The sequence below is a fragment of the Podarcis erhardii genome (genome assembly GCF_964252035.2).
Source record: "Podarcis erhardii genome assembly, chromosome: 15".
Classification (NCBI taxonomy): domain Eukaryota; kingdom Metazoa; phylum Chordata; class Lepidosauria; order Squamata; family Lacertidae; genus Podarcis; species Podarcis erhardii.
This window is the reverse complement of record NC_138505.1, coordinates 25,124,603-25,147,452: the sequence shown is the minus strand read 5'-3', so window position 1 is coordinate 25,147,452 and position 22,850 is coordinate 25,124,603. Positions and strand designations below refer to the sequence as shown.

Here is a 22,850-nt window from a genome sequence, read left to right as displayed (position 1 = left end):
AAAGCACATCAAAGTGCAAGTAGATAAATAGGTACCACTCCGGTGGGAAGGTAAACAGCATTTCCGTGTGCTGCTCTGGTTCGCCAGAAGCGGCTTAGTCATGCTGGCCACATCACCCAGAAGCTGTATGCCGGCTCCCTCGGCCAATAAAGCGAGATGAGCGCCGCAACCCCAGAGTCGGCCACGACTGGACTTAATGGCCAGGGGTCTCTTACACTGAGTGGCAGCAGCTCTTTAGAGTTCCAGGCAAGGAAGATCATGCTATGTTGGTAGACGGAGGCAGTGGGCCTTTGTGTACCAACTACTGAGAACAACATGTGAGGAGAGCCCTGTTGCACTCAGGCACTGCTTGTGGGCTTCCCAAAAGAGGCTTTGGGTTGACCACTGTTGAGAACGCGATGTGGATTAGATACACCTTTGGTCTGATCCAGCAACGCTGTCCTTCCTTTGCCCGGGATATAGGCAGGTCTGGCAGGTTGTATGTCTGCAATGGCTCAGTTCCTCCCTGCTCCTCCCATTCTATCAGGAATTTCATAGGGCTGTTTTTGTACCCTGAGACGAACGAATTCCACCGGTCTTGTGGTCAAAATGAGACTCCTCTCCTGACACCTTCAGGACCGACTTGATTTATTGTGCCAGGGGCCACAGGAGAATGAAGCCGCCTTTTATCAGATGCAGAGAAGACCCTCCTGAGAAAACGGGACAGGAAAGGAGCTCCTGAACCCTCAGAGATGGATGGGCGCTTTGGAGTCTGCGGGCGAGGAGGCTTGAGTGCAGGAATCGGTGATGCTGCAGTCCGTCGTCGGAGTTCCCTCTTGGAGCTTGGGCATCTGGCCGGATGTGGGAGAAGGAACAAGCCATTAGTAGTGTTATAAGAACCCTAAGGCCTCAAATATAAATTAAATGTTCATAAATGTACAAGGCGACCACATACAGAAGTATATAAACCACGTGTCTGAAATAGTACAGGAGAGCAATCCTGAAGCCATGTTGACTCTCCCGGTGACCTCAAATATTCCTCTGCAAGGAGGAAGGAAATGGGGAAACCCTTCCAATTGTCTTTTCAGTTATAAATCCTGTCTTAAGAGCGTATTTGTGTATGAATAGGGTGAGCCTGTGACCTGGAACTCGGAAATTAAAGTATTAACCATCACAAAAGAATGGCCAGACTGCCCAGGTAATGCAGTCAGTGACCATTATCAGGTATCCTGGCAGACAGGATTTCTGTTGTAGACCGCTGCCTTCTGTGATGTATGTATGATGTGTTTTTTTAGAGGGGGGTCTTGGGCTAGGAGGGGGAAAGTGTGTCTTATAGAGCAAAAAATACGGTATATATAAGGGCTTGCGCACCATCGTTCAGGGTTCTCCCTCCTGCGTGTGGTGAGTGGGGACCCTGTTGCAACAGTTTAATAAAGATCAGGCTTACTAGCCGCTTTGCTTCTCAATATTCTCTAGTTGGCCTCTGTTATTTTCTCCTACCGATAGGGAACCCACTTGAGGACTCTATACAGGCTTCTGGATACCCCATAAGGGGAAAGGAGCAGTTTTTTCTTATACAAGTTGCAAGACTGATCAGAGTCCCAACCCAGCCAGAGGCCACTTAGAGACTGAAGACTGGTTGGCAGGGAGGTGGGTAAAGCACTGCTTTGCTCACCCCACCCCCTCAATGGTTCAGCCTGACCTACACTTGCAGGAAAGCGAGATGATGGAACAGACTGTTCCATTTTAGGTGTATGGAGGGCTCTTAGCACAAACGATGAAAAAGGCCTTGGGGCTCTTTGGCGCAGGGAGGGGTGCAATATAAATAGGTGGGGGTTTTTTAATCAGAATTACAGAGTTGGAAGGGGCCTGAAGTATCATCTCGCCCAAACCCTTGCAATACAGGAAGTGGAACCAATGGCAGGCAGAGACACCAGACTGGTTGTAAGAAAGGAGGCAGGCAGGTCGTGGGGCTGGCTGAGACCGGACTGAGGTTGGTGGAGCAGTGCCCCATTTCCCTTCTAATGGACCAGCCTCCAGGGCTCTTTCCTCTGTGCACTGAGCAACGTTCAGGTGCATTTTGATAGCCCATCGTTGAATGTCGCTTGGCCAACAAGCTGGTGTGAGAAAGAGCCCCAGTTCTGCCAAGGTGAGAGGGGCGCTCTTTGAGAACTCTTGCCCCTCTCGACTGGCCCTGGGTTGGCAGAGTTCCCCAGGGAATTTGTCACAGAGCACAAGCATTTTGGGTCTAGGATGACGGATGGCCTGAGCCCCATCTGTTCCATCATTCAGGGGCACCCTCCCCGCTACCTGGTCAAACTTCCTGGCACTGTAGACTTCGTTCTTGTTCATGAAGGTCAGCAAGATCCAGTCGCAGAGGAAGGAGCCCTGTAGGAGGAGGAGAGTGATCAATCAACACCAGAGCAGGAAAAGTCTTTTTTAATTTTATTTTTTAATTGAATGAAGCAAGAGAGAGGAGGCCACGGTCCACAATACTCACCACTCCCACTGACGTCAGCGCCGTGGCCAGATTAATGATTGTGGGGATAAGGCTGAACTTCCCTGCCTAAGGGGAGAAAGGGACAGAATCACTATTAGCCCTGCTTGCAGTGACCTTGAAGAATTTAACTGATGTGACAGTATGTCTGGTTTGGATGACTATTTTGACTGTGCAACGCATTTTATTCTGCTTCTACTCTGTTTTGTGCATTTTGTCTTTTGTAGTGGCTTTGGCTAGTCAAAGTAAATAAATAAATGATAACGATAATAGTGCTTTTGACATGTCTGGAACATGTCCTTGAACCAGAGCTATGCTGCTTGCTTACCTGGATGGCAGGTGGGGAACAGGTGTGCATGGAGGAGTGCCCACAAACCTCCCATAGAATGTAGTCTACTGTAAAGGTAAAGGTACCCCTGGGACGGTTAAGTCCAGTCAAAGGCAACTATGGGGTCCTGGCAGTCATCTCGCTTTCAGGCTGAAGGAGCTGGCGTTTGTCCACAGACAGCTTTCCGGGTCTTGTGGCCAGCGTGAATAAACCACTTCTGGTGCAACAGGGCACAGTGATAGAAACCAGAGCGCATGGAAACACCGTTTACCTTCCCACCGCAGTGGTACCTATTTATCTACTTGCATTGGCATGCTTTCAAACTGCCAGGTTGGCAGAAGCTGGGACAGAGCAACGGCAGCTCACCCCGTCGCGGGGATTCAAACCACCGACCTTCTGATCGGCAAGCCCAAGAGGCTCTGTGGTTTAGACCACAGCCATCCCTGATGTAAGAGAGAGATGTACCTGTTGCACCTCTCTTGTACCTGCCAACCTCACCTTTCACCCCAACCTCTACTGGCATGTGATTCCTGAAGCTTGCCCGTAAGGGAAGGCCGCCCTTAGCCTGAAAACAGTTCCTCCAGCCCCCCCCCCAAGCCCTACTTCGAAAACTACTTTTGCAACTCGGCGCCTGCATCCCGGTAGCCCAGCCCCATGTCTTGTCGGAACTTGCGTACGACCGAGCTGCTCCTCCGCGGACATGTCCTCCAACGGTGATTAACGACGTAAGCCTTTGATGAGGCTCCAGGCACTTTCCTATTACACAGAGTATCCATACAGCAGCAGAAGGACGAGAAATATATAAGCTACATTGCTACGTTTATTTCTAACTACGCAGACAGAAAAGAATATACATCCTCTCTCTGTGAGAGACAGTGAACCAACTGCTACAAAGAAACAATAAAGCCAGTAACAACAACTTCCGTCTCCCGTGAGACTTCCAACAGTCTGGAATGTAAACAGAGTCTTGTGACTCCAAAAACTGCACAGTGGCATAAACAGAAATCTAACATGTCTCTCCTATAGCAAGCATCTCTGTCCCTTACCTGCCCGTGCACAATCACATCGATGCGGATGCCGTAAGCCTTAATCAAGGTGCGGGTGCTCTTGCCCCTGTGCTTGTAGTACTTGGCAAACCTGGGGGTCAAAAGCAAGGGGTGTGAGCAAGGCTGGCTGCTGCCATAAAATGCCCAGAACCTTGGCACAGAGAAACCTGGCCCTCCTGCATGGCTGCATTGGCAGCAAGCAAAGCTGTTGAGAAAATACTTACTTCCCCCACCTAAACATACACCGCCTGGTAGAAAATGTTGGGAGCTTAAAAGGTCACTATTATAATGGTGAGTGCTGCTCCACTCACTCATTGGCTGAACGCCTGTGATGTCACAGAATGTATGTGTACTCTTCCCTCCCCCGGCCACACCCCTCACTAGAATGAGCCTTTGAACTCTGATCATGCCTCTTGCTTCTGTGGATGGATGACTGATAGGGAGCTGGAGAAACAAGCCCACTCCACCCACTTTTGGCCCTGGCCCTGGCATGTTCCCCCCACCCACCCAGAAGGGAATGTGACCCTCAAGCTGAAGAAGGTCCCCCACTTCCCAGAGCTATGTGTCTTAATGTCAGCAGATCGGGGCTGGGAAGAGGGGCTCCGGGCCTTGGATGTTGTGGAACCTGCAACACCCTTTGCAAAAGAAAAACCCTCCCTTGCACGCAGGTCAACTCAAGTTACATGACCCCCTCTTCCTTCTACTGCTTACATCATAGCTCTGGCTGCCGTGAGATGTGGGAATGGCTGCTATTGGTGGGGGTGGGGGGCTTTGAAAGGGGATCAGACAAATTTGAAGGAGGAATAGGAAGGTCCATCTGTTTAGCGCATGGGTAGGCAAACTAAGGCCCAGGGGCCGGATCCAGCCCAATCGCCTTCTAAATCTGGCCCGCAGACGGTCCAGGAACCAGCATGTTTTTACATGAGTAGAATGTGTCCTTTTATTCAAAATGCATCTCTGGGTTATTTGTGGGGCATAGAAGAAGAGGAGGAAGAGTTTGGATTTGATATCCCGCTTTATCACTACCCTAAGGAGTCTCAAAGCAGCTAACAATCTCCTTTTCCCTTCCTCCCCTACAACAAACACTCTGTGAGGGGGGTGGGGCTGAGAGACTTCAGAGAAGTGTGACTGGCCCAAGGTCACCCAGCAGCTGCATGTGGAGGAGCAAAGACGCGAACCCGGTTCACCAGATTACAGTGGTGCCTCGCAAGACGAAAAGAATCCGTTCCGCAAGTCTCTTCGTCTTGCGGTTTTTTTGTCTTGCGAAGCAACCCTATTAGTGGATTAGCGCTATTAGCGGCTTAGCGGCTATTAGCGGCTAAGCGGCTCTTAGCGGCTTAGAAAAAGGGGAGGAAGCAAAAAAAACTCGCAAGAAGGAGGCGCCTCGAAAAAACGGAAAACCCTTTCGTCTAGCGGGCTTTTCGTCTTGCGAGGCATTCGTCTTGCGGGGCACCACTGTACAAGTCCACTGCTCTCAACTACTACACCACACTGGCTCTCATTCATATTTTTTTCCCCAAAATATAGTTGGGCCCCCACTGTCTGAGGGACAGTGGACCGGGCCCCCCGCTGAAACAGTTTGCTACAAACTGCTACAAAGAAACAATAAACCAGTAACAACAACTTCCGTCTCCCGTGAGTCTTGCAGTTTTTTTGTCTTGCGAAGCAACCCTATTAGTGGATTAGCGCTATTAGCGGCTTAGCGGCTATTAGCGGCTAAGCGGCTCTTAGCGGCTTAGAAAAAGGGGAGGAAGCAAAAAAAACTCGCAAGAAGGAGGCGCCTCGAAAAAACGGAAAACCCTTTCGTCTAGCGGGCTTTTCGTCTTGCGAGGCATTCGTCTTGCGGGGCACCACTGTACAAGTCCACTGCTCTCAACTACTACACCACACTGGCTCTCATTCATATTTTTTTCCCCAAAATATAGTTGGGCCCCCACTGTCTGAGGGACAGTGGACCGGGCCCCCTGCTGAAACAGTTTGCTACAAACTGCTACAAAGAAACAATAAACCAGTAACAACAACTTCCGTCTCCCGTGAGACTTCCAACAGTCTGGAATGTAAACAGAGTCTTGTGACTCCAAAAACTGCACAGTGGCATAAACAGAAATCTAACATGTCCCTCCTATAGCAAGCATCCTGAAGCCAGTTTGACTCTCCCAAATTGACCTCCAATATTTCTCTGCGAGGAGGAAAGAAATGGGAAAGCCTCTCCACTGTCTTTTGCTTACCTGTCTTAAGGGCATATTTGTGTATGAATAGAGTGAGCCTGTGCCCCGGAACGCAGGAACTAAAGTCTTAACCATCACACAAGAAAGGCCAGGCTGCCCAGGTAAAGCAGTCAGTGACCATTGTCAGGTATGCTGGCAGACAGGATTTCTGCTGTAGACAGCCTCTTGTGATGTATTTCTGCTGTAGACAGCCTCCTTCTGTGATGTATGTATGATGTATTGGGGGGTGGTCTTGGGCTACAGGGTGGGCGATTTCAGAAGTCTATATAAGGGCTTACGCACCATTGTTCTGGGTTCCTCCTCCCTCCTGCTTGTGGTGAGTGTGGACCCTGTTCCTTGAATAAAGATCTGGCTTACTAGCCGCTTTGCTTCTCAATATAGTTGGCCTCTGTTATTTTCTCCTACCGATAGGGAACCCACTTAAGGACTCTATATGGGCTCTTGGGTACCCCAGAAGGGAAAAGAAACAGCTTTTTCTTATAACACAAGTAAGGGATCCTCCTTTGCCAAGATAGCAAAACAGCTGGAGCCTTTCCTTCCAGAACAAGGATGTGCTGTTACCTGTAATTGTATCCAGAGGAGGCCTGGGCCCACTTGGGGTCCAGCCTGCGGAAGGAATAGCGAGGGTTGCACATCGTATCCGGCAGGTCCAGGTTGCAATTCCAGTTAATGATCACCCCAATCACGCCGCCCTGCCGAGGGAAAGCGGGGTCAGCAAAGGGAGAGGACCTCTTTCCAAACACCTAGACCCAGAATTTGGGAGAAGTTTGAAGGGATAATGAAAATTGGGCTACTCAACAGAAACCTGGGACTCTCGATGGAGTGACTGGAAGTCATAATAGAAGTTGTGCTGTGAGAAATTAATGTATTTTTTGGTAATTTGTATCATCCTTTGTTTTTTTTTTCCTTTGTTGACTGTTTTTTCTTTCTTTCCAATCAATAAAGCAATTTAAAAAGAAGAAAAGAAAGTGGAGGTGCGAGTTTGCAGAAAGGGATCATAAAATGCAATTTGATGATAGTTCTCTTGGCTCAGGCCAACAACCTGCCTTTTCCCATCTTCCTGCTCTCCTCCCATGGGCCAAACAGAAGCACATTTGGGCAGCCCTGGAGCAGGACCCAAATTGAACAGCATCCTCCCACTTTGCGGTTCACAGCAGCTGGCATTTAAAGGCATGATGCTTCTGTCAATGGAGGTAGTGCACAGCCAGGGTAGCTGGGAACTGGTGAGAGCCTTTTATCCTCCATGAATTTGTCCAATCCTCTTTTAAAGCCATCCAAGTTGGTGACCATTGCTGCCTCCTGTGGCAGTGAGTTCCAAAGTTTAACACAGTGCAGCACGGCGAAGTTCTTTCTTTTATCTGTCCTGATTTTCCAACATTCAGCTTCATCAGGTGTCCACGAATTCTGGTGTTATGAGAGAGAGAAACTTTTCTCTGTCCGCTCTCTCCAAGTGGTGCGTAATTTTATCAGATTCCATCATGTCGCTTCTTACCTTTTCTCTAAACTAAAACGTCCCAAAGGCTGCAGACTTTCCTTGCACAGGAGTTGCTCCAAGCTCTTGATCGTTTTGGTTGAAACTTCTCCAACTCAGATTAAATCAAATAAACAAGGAATATTTGGTGTTATGTTGGAGGGGATGCCAGGAAACAGGGAATTATGTTCACATGTGGTGGGGGTGTAAATATGTATAATTTTTTGGCAAAGGGTGTTTAAGGATATAACAGAAATCACTGGGTTAAAGCTGACCAAAAGTCTAGAGGTAGCATTCTCATCAATTTACGACGGGGTGGAAGGTTCACAGGTTACGAAGGACTTGCTCCCAAATTTATTGGCAGCTGCACGAATTATTATAGCTAGGAAGTAGAAGGGGCAAGCAGAATATAATATACTGTTGTTGTTGTTGTTGTTGTTGTTGTTGTTGTTGTTGTTAATACCCCACCATCTGGCAGGATTTCCCCAGCCACTCTGGGCAGCTCCCAACAGATTAAAAACAGAATAAAACATCACACATTAAAAAACTTCCCTAAAGAGGGTTGCCTTCAGAGGTCTTCTAAAAGTCAGATAGTTGTTTATTTCCTTGACATCTGATGGGAGGGCATTCCACAGGGCGGGCACCACCACCAAGAAGGTCCTTCTTCCTCTAAAATGGAAAGGTGGTATAAAGAGGTGTGGGATATAACTACAGTATTAATGAAAAATTAACATGTGCCATTAAGGTAAGATGGGGAATATGCCGGAGAAATGATTTTGAGGAGATACGGAGGGTGTTTGTAGAATTTGTACTGTTAAAATGGAAAAGGGCCAAATGGGTGGCGCTGTGGGTTAAACCACAGAGCCTAGGGCTTGCCAATCAGAAGGTCGGCGGTTCAAATCCCCACGACGGAGTGAGCTCCCGTTGCTCGGTCCCTGCTCCTGCCCACCTAGCAGTTCGAAAGCACGTCAAAGTGCAAGTAGATAAATAGGTACCGCTCTGGCAGGAAGGTAAACGGCGTTTCCGAGCGCTGCTCTGGTTTGCCAAAAGCGGCTTAGTCATGCTGGCCACAGGACCCGGAAGCTGTACGCTGGCTCCCTCGGCCAATAAAGCGAGATGAGTAAAGCAACCCCAAGAGTCGGTCAGGGGTCCCTTTACCTTTACCTTTTACCGCAAGAGGTGTTGAAATTTTGGGAGGTCAGATGGTAACAATGGAATGGTCTCGGTGGTGGGGTGCACTTTCTTTCTTTCTTTCTTTCTTTCTTTCTTTCTTTCTTTCTTTCTTTCTTTCTTTCTTTGTTTATTTTATTGTCAAAAAAGAAAAAGAAAGAAACTTCTCCAACTCTACAGTATCCTTGTTGAGGAGAGGTGACTAGAATGGCACACCATATTCCAAGCACAGCTGCTCCATAGATTTGTATGGATATCAGCAGTTTCATTTTCAATCCTGTTGATACGGAATCTACTGCCCCTCACACCCTGGTAGCATTTGTTTATTGCATTTATATCCCACCTTCTTCACCCCAGGGAGCTCAAAGTGGCATATGTGGTTCTCTTCCTCCTCATTTAATCCCCACAGCAACCCTGCAAGGCTGAGAGCAAGCTACTGGGAAAGGGCCACAGCTCATCTGTCTTGCATGCAGGAGGTCCCAGGTTCAGTCCCCAGCATCTACAGTAGGGTTGGGAGAGACTCCCCTGCCTGAAATCCTGGCGAGCTGCTGCCAGTCAGTGTAGACAATATGGAGCTAGATGGACCAAAGATCTGGCTCGCTATAAGGCAGCTTCTCATGTGCCTACGACTGGCCCAAGGTCGCACCTGGAGAGCTTCACAGCCAAGTGGGGATTTGAACCCTGCTCTCCCAGGCGATAGTCCAGCACTCTAACCACTAGGCCACACTGACTCTCTGCCCCATTTCATTACTCCGCTGGTCAATGAAATCCTTGCTGGGGTAAGTAAGAGTGTGGAGTCCATCTAGCCGAAGAGCTAATCCCACGGGGATTAGGAGCAGCCGGGATGTCTGAGAAATGAGCTTCACTGAAGCAACCGATAATATACCCTCCATGCCAGGAGAGCGATGAGAGTCGATTGGGGCTGATTGATATGAAGAGAAAGGCAATTAGAGGGCAGCCAGCTACCCGGAATTGGCAACCTGCGGGAGGTTGTGGGCATCCCACAAGTTGGCGGGGGTTGTGGAGCAGGAAGCATCAGGCTGGAGCTTCCGAAGGGGGCAAACTTGCCAAGTTGCCAGAAGATATGACGACGGGCAAATCCGTCAATTTCTGTTTCACTCAGTGTGAGAATTTTTCCAAACTTAAGTTCAGTTCTCCGTGTTTTCAAACGAGTTTGTGATTTATGAAAACCCATCAGGGTTTTAATGTGATTTCTGCCCCCCTCCTATTATATATACAGTTTGCATTCTGTGCATTATTTAAGCTAACATTTGCGGGTTTTTTGCACCCGTTATTTAGGGGAAATCTGCAGGTATGCAAATTTCAAAGGACGGTTGTTTCGGTTTGAGTGTTGTTTTGGGAAGTGTGAATTAGGCAGGTGCTCCTTAAATTTGAATTGAATTGAATTGAATTTCTCTCCTCTGCACCCAGACAGAGGTTCTAAGCCATGGGTAGGCAAACTAAGGCCTGGGGGTCTGATCCGGCCCAATCGCCTTCTAAATCCGGCCCATGGATAGTTGGGAATCAGCGTGCTTTTACATGAGCAGAATGTGTCCTTTTATTTAAAATGCATCTCTGGGTTATTTGTGGGGCCTGTCTGGTGTTTTCACATGAGTAGAATGTGTGCTTTTATTTAAAATGCATCTCTGGGTTATTTGTGGGGCATAGGAATTCATTCATTTTTTTCTTTTCCAAAATATAGTCTGGCCCCCCACAAGGTCTGAGGGTCAGTGGACTGGCCCCCTGCTAAAAAAAAGTTTGCTGACCCCTGTCTAAGCCATCCTTTCAAACCTGCTGCCCTCCAGAGGTCATTGGAGTTCCATCAGCCTCATCCAGCATGACCAACATTCAGGGACGATGTTTGCTGTTGGTTTTCAACACTTGCAATGGGGCTTGCATTTAGCAATGTTTAAATTTGCTGCCCGACACAAGTCCTGTTAAGAACGCTTCCACTCAGGCACTCCTGATCTGATCCTGCCCCTGACAAAAGCAACACAACTTGCTTTCGGTACTGAGTTTGTTCCCAGTCACTCCTTCGATTGCATTTGGCACTGTTCACGTTCAGTGCCGAATGCAAGCCTCCAAGCTCGGAGGCGCGAGGCGTCGGGTGAATGACAGGTGAGCAACATGTTGCCAAGAGTCTCCTCAAACCCAAAGCCGTCCTTGTTATTATGTACAGCACTGGCCCCAGCACCGCATCTCTCCTCTGCAAAATCACATTCCCTTTTAAAGAGATCATTTGAAGAAGAGGAGGAGGAGGAGGAGGAGGAGGAGGAGGAGTCTGGATTTCATATCCCGCTTTATCACTACCCGAAGGAGTCTCAAAGCGGCTAACATTCTCCTTTCCCTTCCTCCCCCAAAACAAACACTCTGTGAGGTGAGTGGGGCTGAAGGACTTCAGAGAAGTGTGACTAGCCCAAGGTCACCCAGCAGCAGCATGTGGAGGAGCGGAGACACGAACCCGGTTCACCAGATTATGAGTCTACCGCTCTTAACCACTATACCACACTGGCGAGTGGCCTTCACTAACCGCTTGCTCATGAAAGAACATTCCACCAGGAAGGCCTGGCTGGAAAGAAGGCACCCCTGATGCAATAGCGGAAGGGTAGCTCAGTGGCAGAGTACCTGCTTGGCATGCAGAAGGTCCCAGGTTCAATCCCTGCCAACATCTCCTGGTAGGAAAGACTCCTGGAACCCTGGAGAATCATTGGAAGGACCAGGGATCTATTTGAATACTAATCTGCATGTTTAGTTCAGCACTACAGTGGTACCTTGGCTCTCAAACTTAATCCGTTCCGGAAGCCCATTCCAAAACCAAATCATTCCAAAACCAAGACGCGCTTTCCCATAGAAAGTAATGCAAAATGGATTCATCCGTTCCGGACTTTTAAAAACAACCCCTAAAACAGCAATTGAACATGAATTTTACTATCTAACGAGACCATTGATCCATAAAATGAAAGCAATAAACAATGTACTGCAGTCACACAATCAATCAATCAGTAGCTGAACTGGGTTCCACACAGTCACAAAAACAAAACAAAAAAGAGACACAAAAACAAAAAAGCAAAATAAGTAGCAAAAACGGACAGACCTCAGTGTAACACTCAAAATGGAAGTGTAACACTCAAAACGGAGCACATTCAGCTTCCGAAAAAAGTTCGCAAACCAGAGCACTTACTTCCGGGTTTGCAGTGTTTGGGTTCCAAGTTGTTTGAGTACCATGGCATTTGAGAACCAAGGTACCACTGTAAAATATTGGGGGGCCCATGTAATCCCCACTATGGATGTAGCCAAGGGGGAGGCAGGTGGGCAGCCGCAATACAAATCAATACAAATCTGAGGTTCTGAACCAAGGTACCACTGTTTTTTTCTTACAATCATAAGGACTAGAAACCTAACTTCTCTTTCAGGGTACATACAACATGTTCTTTGCATGCAGAAGGTCCAACGTTCCATTCCCAGCAGCACCTCTAGGTAGGCTTGGGAGATACTGTCTGCCTGAAACCCTGGAGAGACACGACTGCCGGCCAGTTCTGAACCAGATGGACCTGACTTTCTACAAAGCAGCTTCCTACATTCCTACATGACCTTTACCTTTTCAGCCAGCTGGGTGAAGTTCTCTCCTGCTTGCTCCACAATGAAGCCCAGCTTGAAGATGGGGCAGTAGAGGCCTGTGGTTTCGTTGAAGGTGCAGCTCTTCAGGTAGCTGTCGTCGTTGTCCTTGACGTTCCCTCTGGAGAGAAGACGGAACAAGGATCAGGAGCAAAAACTCTCCTCCTGTGTGTGCTGCCGGACTTTTTCTGGCACAGCAAAAGTGCATCAGAAAAAGCCAAGTTGATACACATGGACAAATCTGCCGTCGGACATCATTCTGCATGCATTGCAGTCACCGGGCAGGTCAAGATTTTGGAAACCAGTTTGGGAACTTCCCTCCAAGGGCCTAGGACTTGGGTCAGGCGACCAACCCCACCTGGATGCGCTGGTGCTCTTACTTGGTAAACCGGAAACGAGGGAAATGGATGTTGTTCTTGATGAGGATGGTGAACTCTGGGGCCATCTTTGACAAGTTCTCACTAGGAAGCAAAGATGTCTGCTGTTAAAGTCAGGGTAGAAAGGATCACACACACAAACACATACACAAGCATACACATATACAGTGGTACCTCGGGTTAAGAACTTAATTCGTTCTGAAGGTCTGTTCTTAACCTGAAACTGTTCTTAACCTGAGGTACCACTTTAGCTAATGGGGCCTCCCGCTGCTGCAGCCGCACGATTTCTGTTCTCATCCTGAAGCAAAGTTCTTAATCCAAGGTACTATTTCTGGATTAGCAGAGTCTGTAACCTGAAGTGTCTGTAACCCAAGGTATCACTGTAACACTTTTCCTGACAGACCTGCATTGGCTCCCAACGCGTTTCTGAACACAATTCAAAGTGTTGGTGCTGATCTTTAAAGCCCTAAACGGCCTCAGTCCAGCGTACCTGAAGGAGCGTCTCCACCCCCATTGTCCAGCCACTGAGGTCCAGCTCTGAGGGCCTTCTGGCGGTTCCCTCACTGCAAGAAGTGAAGTTACAGGGAACCAGGCAGAGGGCCGTCTCGGTAGTGGCGCCCGCCCTGTGGAATGCCCTCCCATTAGATGTCAAGGAAACAAACAACTATTTGACTTTCAGAAAACATCTGAAGGCCAGCAGCGGAGGAAGCTGCTCGGGCGCCTGGGGCGGCACACCCAGGGCAGGGCGCACTGTGGAGCCTCTGCCTGCCTCTTCCCACTCAACCGCCCTACAGTTGGGGGGGAGGCAGCGGGTGGACCATTTGGGCAGCGCAGAGCCTGCTTGTGCCTAAGCCACCGCATCTCTCCCAGGAGAGAGGCATGGCTCAGGCACACTGCAGGCCCTGAGGTGAATGCCGCCTGGCATTTTGTCACCCCCCTCAGTGGTGACACCCAGGGCGGTCCACACCTACCACACATCCCTTCCTCCGCCCCTGCTGAAGGCAGCCCTGTTTAGGGAAGCTTTTAATGTTTGGTGTTTTATTGCGCTTTTAATTCTGTCAGGAGCTGCCCAGAGTGGCTGGGGAAACCCAGCCAGATGGGCAGAGTATAAATAATAAATTCTTATTCTTATTCTTATTCTTCTTATTATTATCTCTGTTTATCTCCATGTCCCTCCTTACCTGACAGATGCTGCGTCCTCCACTGGGCACCAGGCTCTAATCTCACAGGTTTTCATGCTGTAGTTATAGGAGATACAGCGCCCTGTCTTCTCTCCTATAAGGGATGAAAGAACAGGGGCACAGGTGAAAACTAGTCAGCCCACAACCCCATTTTTTGAGCCTGATGGGGTGTTGCCACCTCAATATCGCCAGGAGGGATGGCATCTGAGAGAATGGCGTCTGCACTAGAAAGCCTTCCCCAACCTGGTAAATGCTGGATGTTTTGAACTACAACTCTCAGCAGCCCCAGCCAGGGCAGCTGTGCTCTCATCAGCTGTAGTGTCATGCAGCTGGGGAGGCCAGAGCAGATGGGAGTTGTAGTCCCAAATGGCTGTGCTGACTGGGGCTAATAGGAATTCTAGTCACAAATGATGTTGCTGGCTGGGGCTGATGGGAGTTGTAGTCTCAAATGATGGTGCTGGCTGGGGCTGATGGGAATTGTAGTCCAAAATGGCTTTGCTGACTGGGGCTAATAGGAGTTCTAGTACAAATGATGATGCTGGCTGGGGCTGATGGGAATTGTAGTCCAAAATGGCTTTGCTGACTGGGGCTAATAGGAGTTCTAGTCACAAATGATGTTGCTAGCTAGGGCTGATGGGAGTTGTAGTCCCAAATGGCTGTGCTGACTGGGGCTAATAGTAGTTCTAGTCACAAATGATGTTGCTGGCTGGGGCTGATGGGAGTTGTAGTCACAAATGATGTTGCTGGCTGGGGCTGATGGGAGTTGTAGTCCCAAATGGCTGTGCTGACTGGGGCTAATAGGAGTTCTAGTCACAAATGACAGTGCTGGCTGGGGTTGGTAGGAGGTGTAGTTCAAGAACATCTGGAAGGCAGAAGATTGGGAAGTTTGTAGTTGTGGGTCCCAAGGCATGTTCTGGAGAGGCACCACTTTGCTGAATATCTAAACCTGATCTGTGCCTGGATGGGAATTGCATGCACACCTGGGGACAATCCAAGGTTCCACAACAAAAGCGGAGTACAGATGCAAGAAAAGAAATAAATGGCTAAAAACCCAGGAGAGAGCCAAGCCAGGGATTTCACAACTCGCTCGCTTAGAGCCTGAGTCACGCTGGTTCCTGTCACGAGACAACCCCATTGCTCACCATTCCCCAACATATCCATCTCTCCTGCATGGCAGTCCCTGTCGGAGCGGCACAGAGCCCTCACGTTCTGCAAAAGGCGGACAGGAGAGAGTAGTTAGTGTGGGATATGATACATAAGTAGCAGCCAAGTACAACATTCCTTGTTTTCCTAGAGTGGACATGCAGGGGAATGTTTGGTCCAGCCAGTCGAAAACTTTCTGTTTCCTCCTGGCTGGGACATCCTTCCTTTGCATGTGACTAGAGGTGGGCGTGACCTTCCTGTCCAGGTAACAAAATGGCAGGGCACACTGCACACACTCTCTCTTTGACTTCCTCCATCGTTGGAGCAGCTTTTTAGCTAGAGACGCTCTGTTGGCTTCTAGCCAACACTGGGATTATCCCCATATGGGATAGATCCACGTGTATATGCTTTGTAACTAAGTCTGCCTTCAAGGATCCAACTGTGAACTGATGTGAGTAAACAACTTTTATATACTTTACACAAGACTGTGGTGTGTTTATTCTTTTAAGAGGGATATAAGGGAACTTACCAGGAACCTAACAGCGAGAGGCTTACACAAGCCTGCAACCAGTTATCCACTGTGCTTTTAAAAGGGGAATGTAAAACTCTGCTAAGTAAAGGAATTTGCTAGCACAAGTTAGGAAGGATATTAATAAACAATATATCCTCTCCTGCCTCCCTGAACATTCCCACAGTTAGAAGCACAGCAAGATCCACAGTTCCTGGGGCACAACATATGCCTCGACAGGATGGTTCGTAGCGCCTCTTTTGATGAACGGGGCAAACTTTTGAGATAAAGGAATCGGGAAGCGGATAGCCAATCAGGGTTGTGAAATATTTGGCACAGCCAATTCCTACCTCGGGGCAGGTGTTCTGAGTCTGTGAGGGGGTGACTTGGACGCGGGTGATGATGCTGAAAACACTGCCTCCCTGCAGACAAGACGGAGAGTTAGAGGTGTTACACGAATTTTTATAATGATGGGGGGGTTGCCCCTCCAGCACGCAGTGTGACCCACCCACCCTTTATCCGCGCACACAATGTCTCCTCAAAGCACCACATAACGCACGACACCACACCATTCTAATGTCATTTGACTCAGGGAAAGGAATAGCTACCAAGGGGAAACTTGGGAAATGAGTAAAGACAGCCATAATCCCTGAAACCTGGGGTCATGTACGCAGCAGCCCCAGGACAAGAGAGAATTGCTGGCATCCTGGCAAATGGGTGCCAGACAGGTAGTCATCCCATGGAAAATAGCAAAATATCCAGGAATGGATTAGCTCTCAGTCCGGACAAAGAAGTGTGATTACCTGGCCTGGAAAACCAGGGACTTGTAAATATTTCCATTGTATCACTTGATGGGTGTATGGTGGTGGGCATGGGAGGCTTAGAGGCAAACCTGGTGAACCAGTTTCTGCCAGATGATCCTTCCCTGTTTGTGACATATGTATGATGTATCTGTGATGTGTACATGATGCTTCACCAAAGGTGTTTGTGGGCAAAGCATCCAGCCAATCAGCCTCGTGAGAATCCTGGGCACTTTTCGAACATGAGAAGAGAACCTGGCTGCTGGATCAGGCTAAAGGGGGGGCGGTGTCCCTCTAGCCAATAATCCAGTTCTCACAGTGACCAAACAGATACTTCAGTGTCAGGCCGGCTCAAGACATTTTGGAACCTGAGGCAAACCACAAAATGGGTGCCCCTTTCCCACCAGGTAAGAAGAGGTAAGTGATGATCTACAAAGGGGGAATAAAGATACAGTTAGGATTTGTTGCCCCTGTGGATTCTGCCACCTGAGGCAATCACCTCAACTTGCCTCATGGTTGGGCTGGCCCTGCCTCAGTGAAAAGCCTGCAAGCAGGACCTAAGTACACAGCACTCTCCCTATTTGAGTTACCCAGTAAACATAATTGAGTCTCCCCCCCCCCAAAAAAAGGGTTCTGGAGTCCCCCTCCCCTCCAAAAAAGAATGGTTCTGGAGGCAGATCATTTGTTCCATTTTTGCCCCAAAGGCTCTACACGATGTCCCTGTGACGTTAACATATGAGAGTGCTGGAGGTGAAATAGTTAAACAGGTTACCCAATCAGAACCCGGGGGTGGAGTCAGAGGGACTATAAAACCAGCTCTGGGAGGGGCGAAGGAAGGAGTTCGTTGGGAGTTGGGTGGTTGGTTGGAGTGGGAGCGAATTGGGATAGAGTCTGTGGGTAGGTTGAGTTAGTGTAGCGAAATAAGCTGAGTCAGGAACAGTTAGAGGCTAGGAAGACAAGTAAATATCTGAGAAGTGGTTTAGTGAGTAAGAGCAGGTAGCGGAAGTTATAGGTCTGGATAGGCACCCCAGGATTGTAATGGACCGATACCATTTATGAAACCACACGCTTGTTAAACTGCAATAAATAAACAGATGTTTATGTTCCAATTTAACCCTGGCTGGACTCAGTATTGTACCAGGTAGGGCCTGGGTGGTGGCAGCGAGAAATAAAGTGGTGGCACAGGGATCAATAGACGGTGAAACGTCCAGGGACCCTGTGTGATCGCCACAGTCCAACACAGGTTTTTATGACATGGCATTGTTGGAGACCTTATCATCGGGGAGAACGATTGTGGTGCCCTGCAGAGGTTGGGTTTCCCAGCATGCATCAGTCCCAGCCAGCATAGCCTGTGGCCACAACAGGAATCATGGGAGTTGTAGTCCAGAACCATCTGGAGGCATAGGAGCTAACTCTTGGGGTACCTACACACACACACACACACACACACACACACACACACACACTATAATAGTTGAGGGTGCTGGGCCACCCCAAGTTACTGGGCATTGCCATTCAAATGGTGTGCGTGTGTCATGTCTTGTGATTGATTATGCAGGGGCCCCCCCATATTCTATTCAAGTTTGTACCCCTGACAGGAGGACACCCATTTGTCTCTTTTTGCCTCCCATAATCCAGAGGTGACATCCCTGTGCTTCTTCCGCCCCTGAGTTCAGGTGTGTGTTCCTGTCTGCAGAGGGCGCTCTTGTGTGCTCACCTCTGGAGGCTTCACATATTCCTCCACATCCCAGACCTTGTGCTGAGAGCGACTGACACCCTTCACTTTAGTGATGACGGAGCTTTCTGGGCCCGACTCGCTCTCCTGGTAGCCCTTCTGGATGATAAACACGTACCTGTTGAGAAACCAGCAGAGTCTTGTAGCACCTTTGTTATAAGAATTCTAAGGTCCCAAATATAAAATAAATGCTCATAAACGTACAAGGCAAACACATACATAAGTATATAAACCACATGTCTGAAATAGTACAGGAGAACAATCTTGAAGCCAGTTTGACTCGCCAATATTTCTCTGAAGGGGGGGAAGGAAATGGGAAAGCCTCTCCACTGTCTTTTGCTTACCTGTCTTAAGGGCATATTTGTATATGCATACAGTGAGCCTGTGGATTGGATTCAGGAACTAAAGTATTTACCATCACACAAGAATGGTCAGGCTGCCCAGGTAAAGCAATCAGTGACCATTGTCAGGTATCCTGGCAGACAGGATTTCTGCTGTAGACCGCCTCCTTCTATGATGTATATATGATGTTTTTTGGGGTGGTCTTGGGCAATTTCAAAAGTCTATACAGTGGTACCTCTGGTTACGTACTTAATTTGTTCTGGAGGTCTGTTGTTAACCTGAAACTGTTCTTAACCTGTGCAAAGTATTGGAAGACACAAGAACTACCCACCCGAGAAGAATGACAGACGAAAGTGATGGACTATATGGAATTGGCTGAGATGACTGGCAGAATCCGGGACCAAGGAGAAGAGTCGGTGGAAGAAGATTGGAAAAAATTTAAAGCATATCTTCAAAAATATTGTAAAATTAAGGAATGTTAGAAAGATGTTGGAAAAAGAAAATTAGGTGGTTTTGGTAGAAATAATATAAAGGATTAAGTAAAAATGAGTTGATGAACTTGATGAAAGAGAGGACGTTAAATTATAATATAATAAATTACTTAAATGAAAATAAGGTTGGAAGGATTTGCTGAAATAACGATTTGAACTAGAATACAAAATTGGGAGGTGAGGGGAGGTCAAGGAAATAAGTAAAGGAAGAAAGTTATGTAAAGGTTTAATCAGTTCTTTTTATATTTTTAAGTGAATGTATTTTTCATTTTTATTTTTATTTTATTTTCCTTTCTTTGTTGTTGCATTCTTCTTTTGTATTTTGTATTGTTCTTTTTTCTTTTTGTAACTTTTAAACTCTGAATAAATATCATTTTAAAAAAAAAGAAAAGAAACTGTTCTTAACCTGAAGCACCACTTTAGCTAATGGGGCCTCCCGCTGCTGCCGCGCTACTGCTGCTCAATTTCTGTTCTCATCCTGAAGCAAAGTTCTTAACCCGAGGTAATATTTCTGGGTTAGCGGAGTCTGTGACCTGAAGCGTATGTAACCAGAGGTACCACTGTATAAGGGCTTGCGCACCATTGTTCGAGGTTCTCTCTCCCTCCTGCGCGTGGTGAGTGGGGACCCTGTTGCAACAGTTTAATAAAGATCAGGCTCAATATTCTCTGGTTGGCCTCTGTTACTTTCTCCTACCGATAGGGAACCCACTTAAGGACTCTATAACGGGCTCCTGGATACCCCATAAGGGAAAAGGAGCAGTTTTTTCCTAGAACACCTGAAAGACTAAAACCTTGTATTAACAACATAAGGACAGCCTGGTGGGTCAGGTCACTGGCCCACCTAGTCCAGCCTCTTGCTCTCACAGTGGCCGCCGAGATGCCTGGGGGAAACCCCACAAGGAGGACCTGAGCATAAGAGCAACATTTTCCCCACCTGTGGTTCCCAGCAACTGGGATTCAGAAGCACTGCTGCCTCCAGCTGTGGAAACAGAGCATAGCCATCATTGCTAACAGCCATCGATAGCCCTCTCCTCCCTGAATTTGTCCAATCCTCCAGTCGGTGGCCATCGCTGCCTCCTGTGGCAGTGAGTTCCAAAGTTGAACTATGCATTGTGTGAAGCACTTCATTTTATCTCTCCAGAATCTTCCAACAAAGCGGATGTCCACTAGTTCTAGTGTTCTGAGAGAGGGAGGAAAGATTCTCTCTATCCATCTTCTCCATCAGATGTCAAGGAAATAAACAACTATCTGACTTTTAGAAGACATCTGAAGGCAGCCCTGTTTAGGGAAGTTTTTAAAGTTTGATGTTTTATCGTGTTTTTAATATTCTGTTGGGAGCCGCGCAGAGTGGCTGGGGAAACCCAGCCAGATGGGTGAGGTATTAAGAAGAAGAAGAAGAAGAAGAAGAAGAAGAAGAAGAAGAAGAAGATTATGCCATGCATAATTTTTAAAAACTTCTACCATGTGGACACTTACTCGCCTGCTCTCTAAACTAAAAAGTCCCAAACACTACAACCTCTCCTTGTCCGTAGTCAGTCCATCATTACATTGATCTCTTTGAGTCTCCTTTTCCAATTCTACAATAGTCCTTCCGAGGTGTGGTGACCAGAACTGTACTCTAAATGTGGTCACACACCATCAATTTGTATCAACGGGGCTTTTTTTATCCCATTCTAGCACCACTCAGGAGGGCGCCGTTGCCATTACAGTGGTACCTCGGGTTAAGAACTTAATTCGTTCTGGAGGACCGTTCTTAACCTGAAACTGTACTTAACCTGAAGCATCACTTTAGCTAATGGGGCCTCCCACTGCTGCTGTGCCACCGGAGCACGATTTCTGTTCTCACCCTGAAGCCAAGTTCTTAACCCAAGGTACTATTTCTGGGTTTGCGGAGTCTGTAACCTGAAGCGTTTGTAACCTGAAGCACCTGTAACCCAAGGTACCACTGTATAAGAGAACAAGGGAGGCAGTCATGGTGAGTTCCGGCCCCTCTATTTCTAGAAAAATAGCACTGATTATGACAGTTTTATTTTCGATTCCTTTCCGAATTATCTGTAGCATGGACTTTGCCCTTTTCACAGCAAAACCACACACTAGGTTGACATATTCCCCAAGATATCTGGTACAATCCCAAACTCTCCTCCCCAGTCTGTCGCTGCCAGTTCAGATCCCATGAGTATCCATATGAAATTAAGATTATTGTTTTTTTGCCCTGACTTTAATTTGATGTCACTGAATTGTATTTGCCATTTTACTGCCCGTTCGCTCAGTTTGGAGAGAGGTCCTTTTGGTGCTCTCAGCAATCTCTCTTTCTTCTAACAACCTTGAACGATTTAGTATCATCAGCAAACGTCCCCACCTCACTGCTCACCCCTAATTCTAGATAATCGATGAACAAGTTAAAAAGCACATATAGCAGCCCACTAAGCAAAACAAGCAAAAGTCACCGCCCCTCCCACCCCCACCCCCCAAAATGCAGCAGGGCTCACTTCCCACATTTATAAGAAAGTTAACAGAAAATATATTTTCCCATCACTGGCCACCCCATTCAGTTCTGATCCTAGAATTGTAGAGTTGAAAAGGACCCTGAGAATCTTCTAGCCAAATCGTCTGCAATGCAAGAATATGCAGCTGGGATCAAGCCTGCAACCTTGGTGTTATGGCACCCAGTGCTTTTTTTCTGGGGGGGGGGATGCAGGGGTACGCATACCCCACACATTTTGTGAATCTTTGTACTTTTGTCCATTTACTGTATTTATTTACCCCGATTTGAACTATCAAATTGTGATTTTCTGGAGTCAAAATGAGAGGAGTACCCCTAAACATTTTTTGGGGGAGGGAGCACTGTCGGCACCAACTGAGCTCTATCCAAATGCTCAGTTCTGAGTCTCAAAAAAAAAAAAATCACCGGATTGCAACACTTCCCATAGACAGCCCAGACTTACCAGATGAAATAGACCAGGATGAGGAGCTGAACAAGTCTATAGATGACCCCAAGGTTCCTGTTCTTCACCACAATCACCTTGGGAGTCTCGTAGTTCCAGAACTCCCAGAAATAATCCAGGCACCCCATCATGTATTTCCCCCCAGGGTTGGAAGCGTGGGGGTGGGGGTGGGGGCAGACTCCAGGCAAACAGCAGCACACAAACCCCCTGAGGTCTTCTTCTGAGGAGGTGTGATAGTGATGATGTGGATCTAGCTCTCCCTGCTGCAACCGTATAGTGTTTCACTCCATCAGGCTCTGCTCACCGTGTCCCAGCAAGAACCACCCCATCCTCAGTTTCCACATTCTGGTCCACGCCAGGGAGACCACCTCCTCCCTGCCTGCTCCTTTTGCAAGGACCAAATCACATCTGCCTGGAGGCTCCTTTGGAGCAAGACAATAGACTCTCATCCCTGTGGCCGTGGCGCCCTCTGTGGCCAGAGAGCAACAGTGCGCCTCTGAGCCAGCACCTCATCCATCTCTCGAAGGTGGTGCATACACTAGAGGAGTCTCAACAAAAAATAATATTTAGAATATACTGGACTGTTGGGAAAGAATCATTCTGCACAGAAACATGTTTGTACTTTTAAGAACAGTTTCTGTGAGCTCTGGGCTGATTGGGTACAGCTGGCCGTGACTACAAAAGGAAAAAAGCTGCAGTTTGAACTCTGCCTGCAGGAAAAACACCCACAAGCTTTGCTGTTTGTTGTTTTGAAATAAAACCTTTATTTAGTTTGGTTTTGCACCGGTCTCATGGTGTCACAGTCTTCTGTCATCTGCCACCAGTGGAAAATCCCCCTCTAACACTACGCCCCCACTATGTTTGTTTTACAAAAGGGCTATCTAAGGTGTCTAGCTCTTGGAGATGCAATAGGGATAATGATTCTCTAAAACGTATGTTTTCTCATTGTCCCATACTGAAAGATTTTTGGCAGAAGGTAACTCCACAGAGCCTA

The 22,850-nt window shown here is 47.7% G+C and overlaps 1 protein-coding gene across 1 annotated transcript; it reads right to left on the bottom strand.

The window, feature by feature from the left end:
- Positions 1-610: 610 nt before the first annotated feature.
- P2RX2 (purinergic receptor P2X 2) lies at positions 611-21,987 on the bottom strand (the record flags this gene model as incomplete). Its single annotated transcript, XM_081842027.1, has 12 exons — positions 611-830; positions 2,290-2,367; positions 2,480-2,545; positions 3,851-3,941; positions 6,640-6,770; positions 12,317-12,455; positions 12,715-12,795; positions 13,893-13,986; positions 15,035-15,101; positions 15,894-15,965; positions 18,061-18,196; positions 21,857-21,987. The coding sequence occupies 12 exons, from the start codon at positions 21,985-21,987 to the stop codon at positions 726-728; spliced, it is 1,191 nt and encodes a 396-aa protein (XP_081698153.1). The 3' UTR covers positions 611-725.
- Positions 21,988-22,850: the final 863 nt, after the last annotated feature.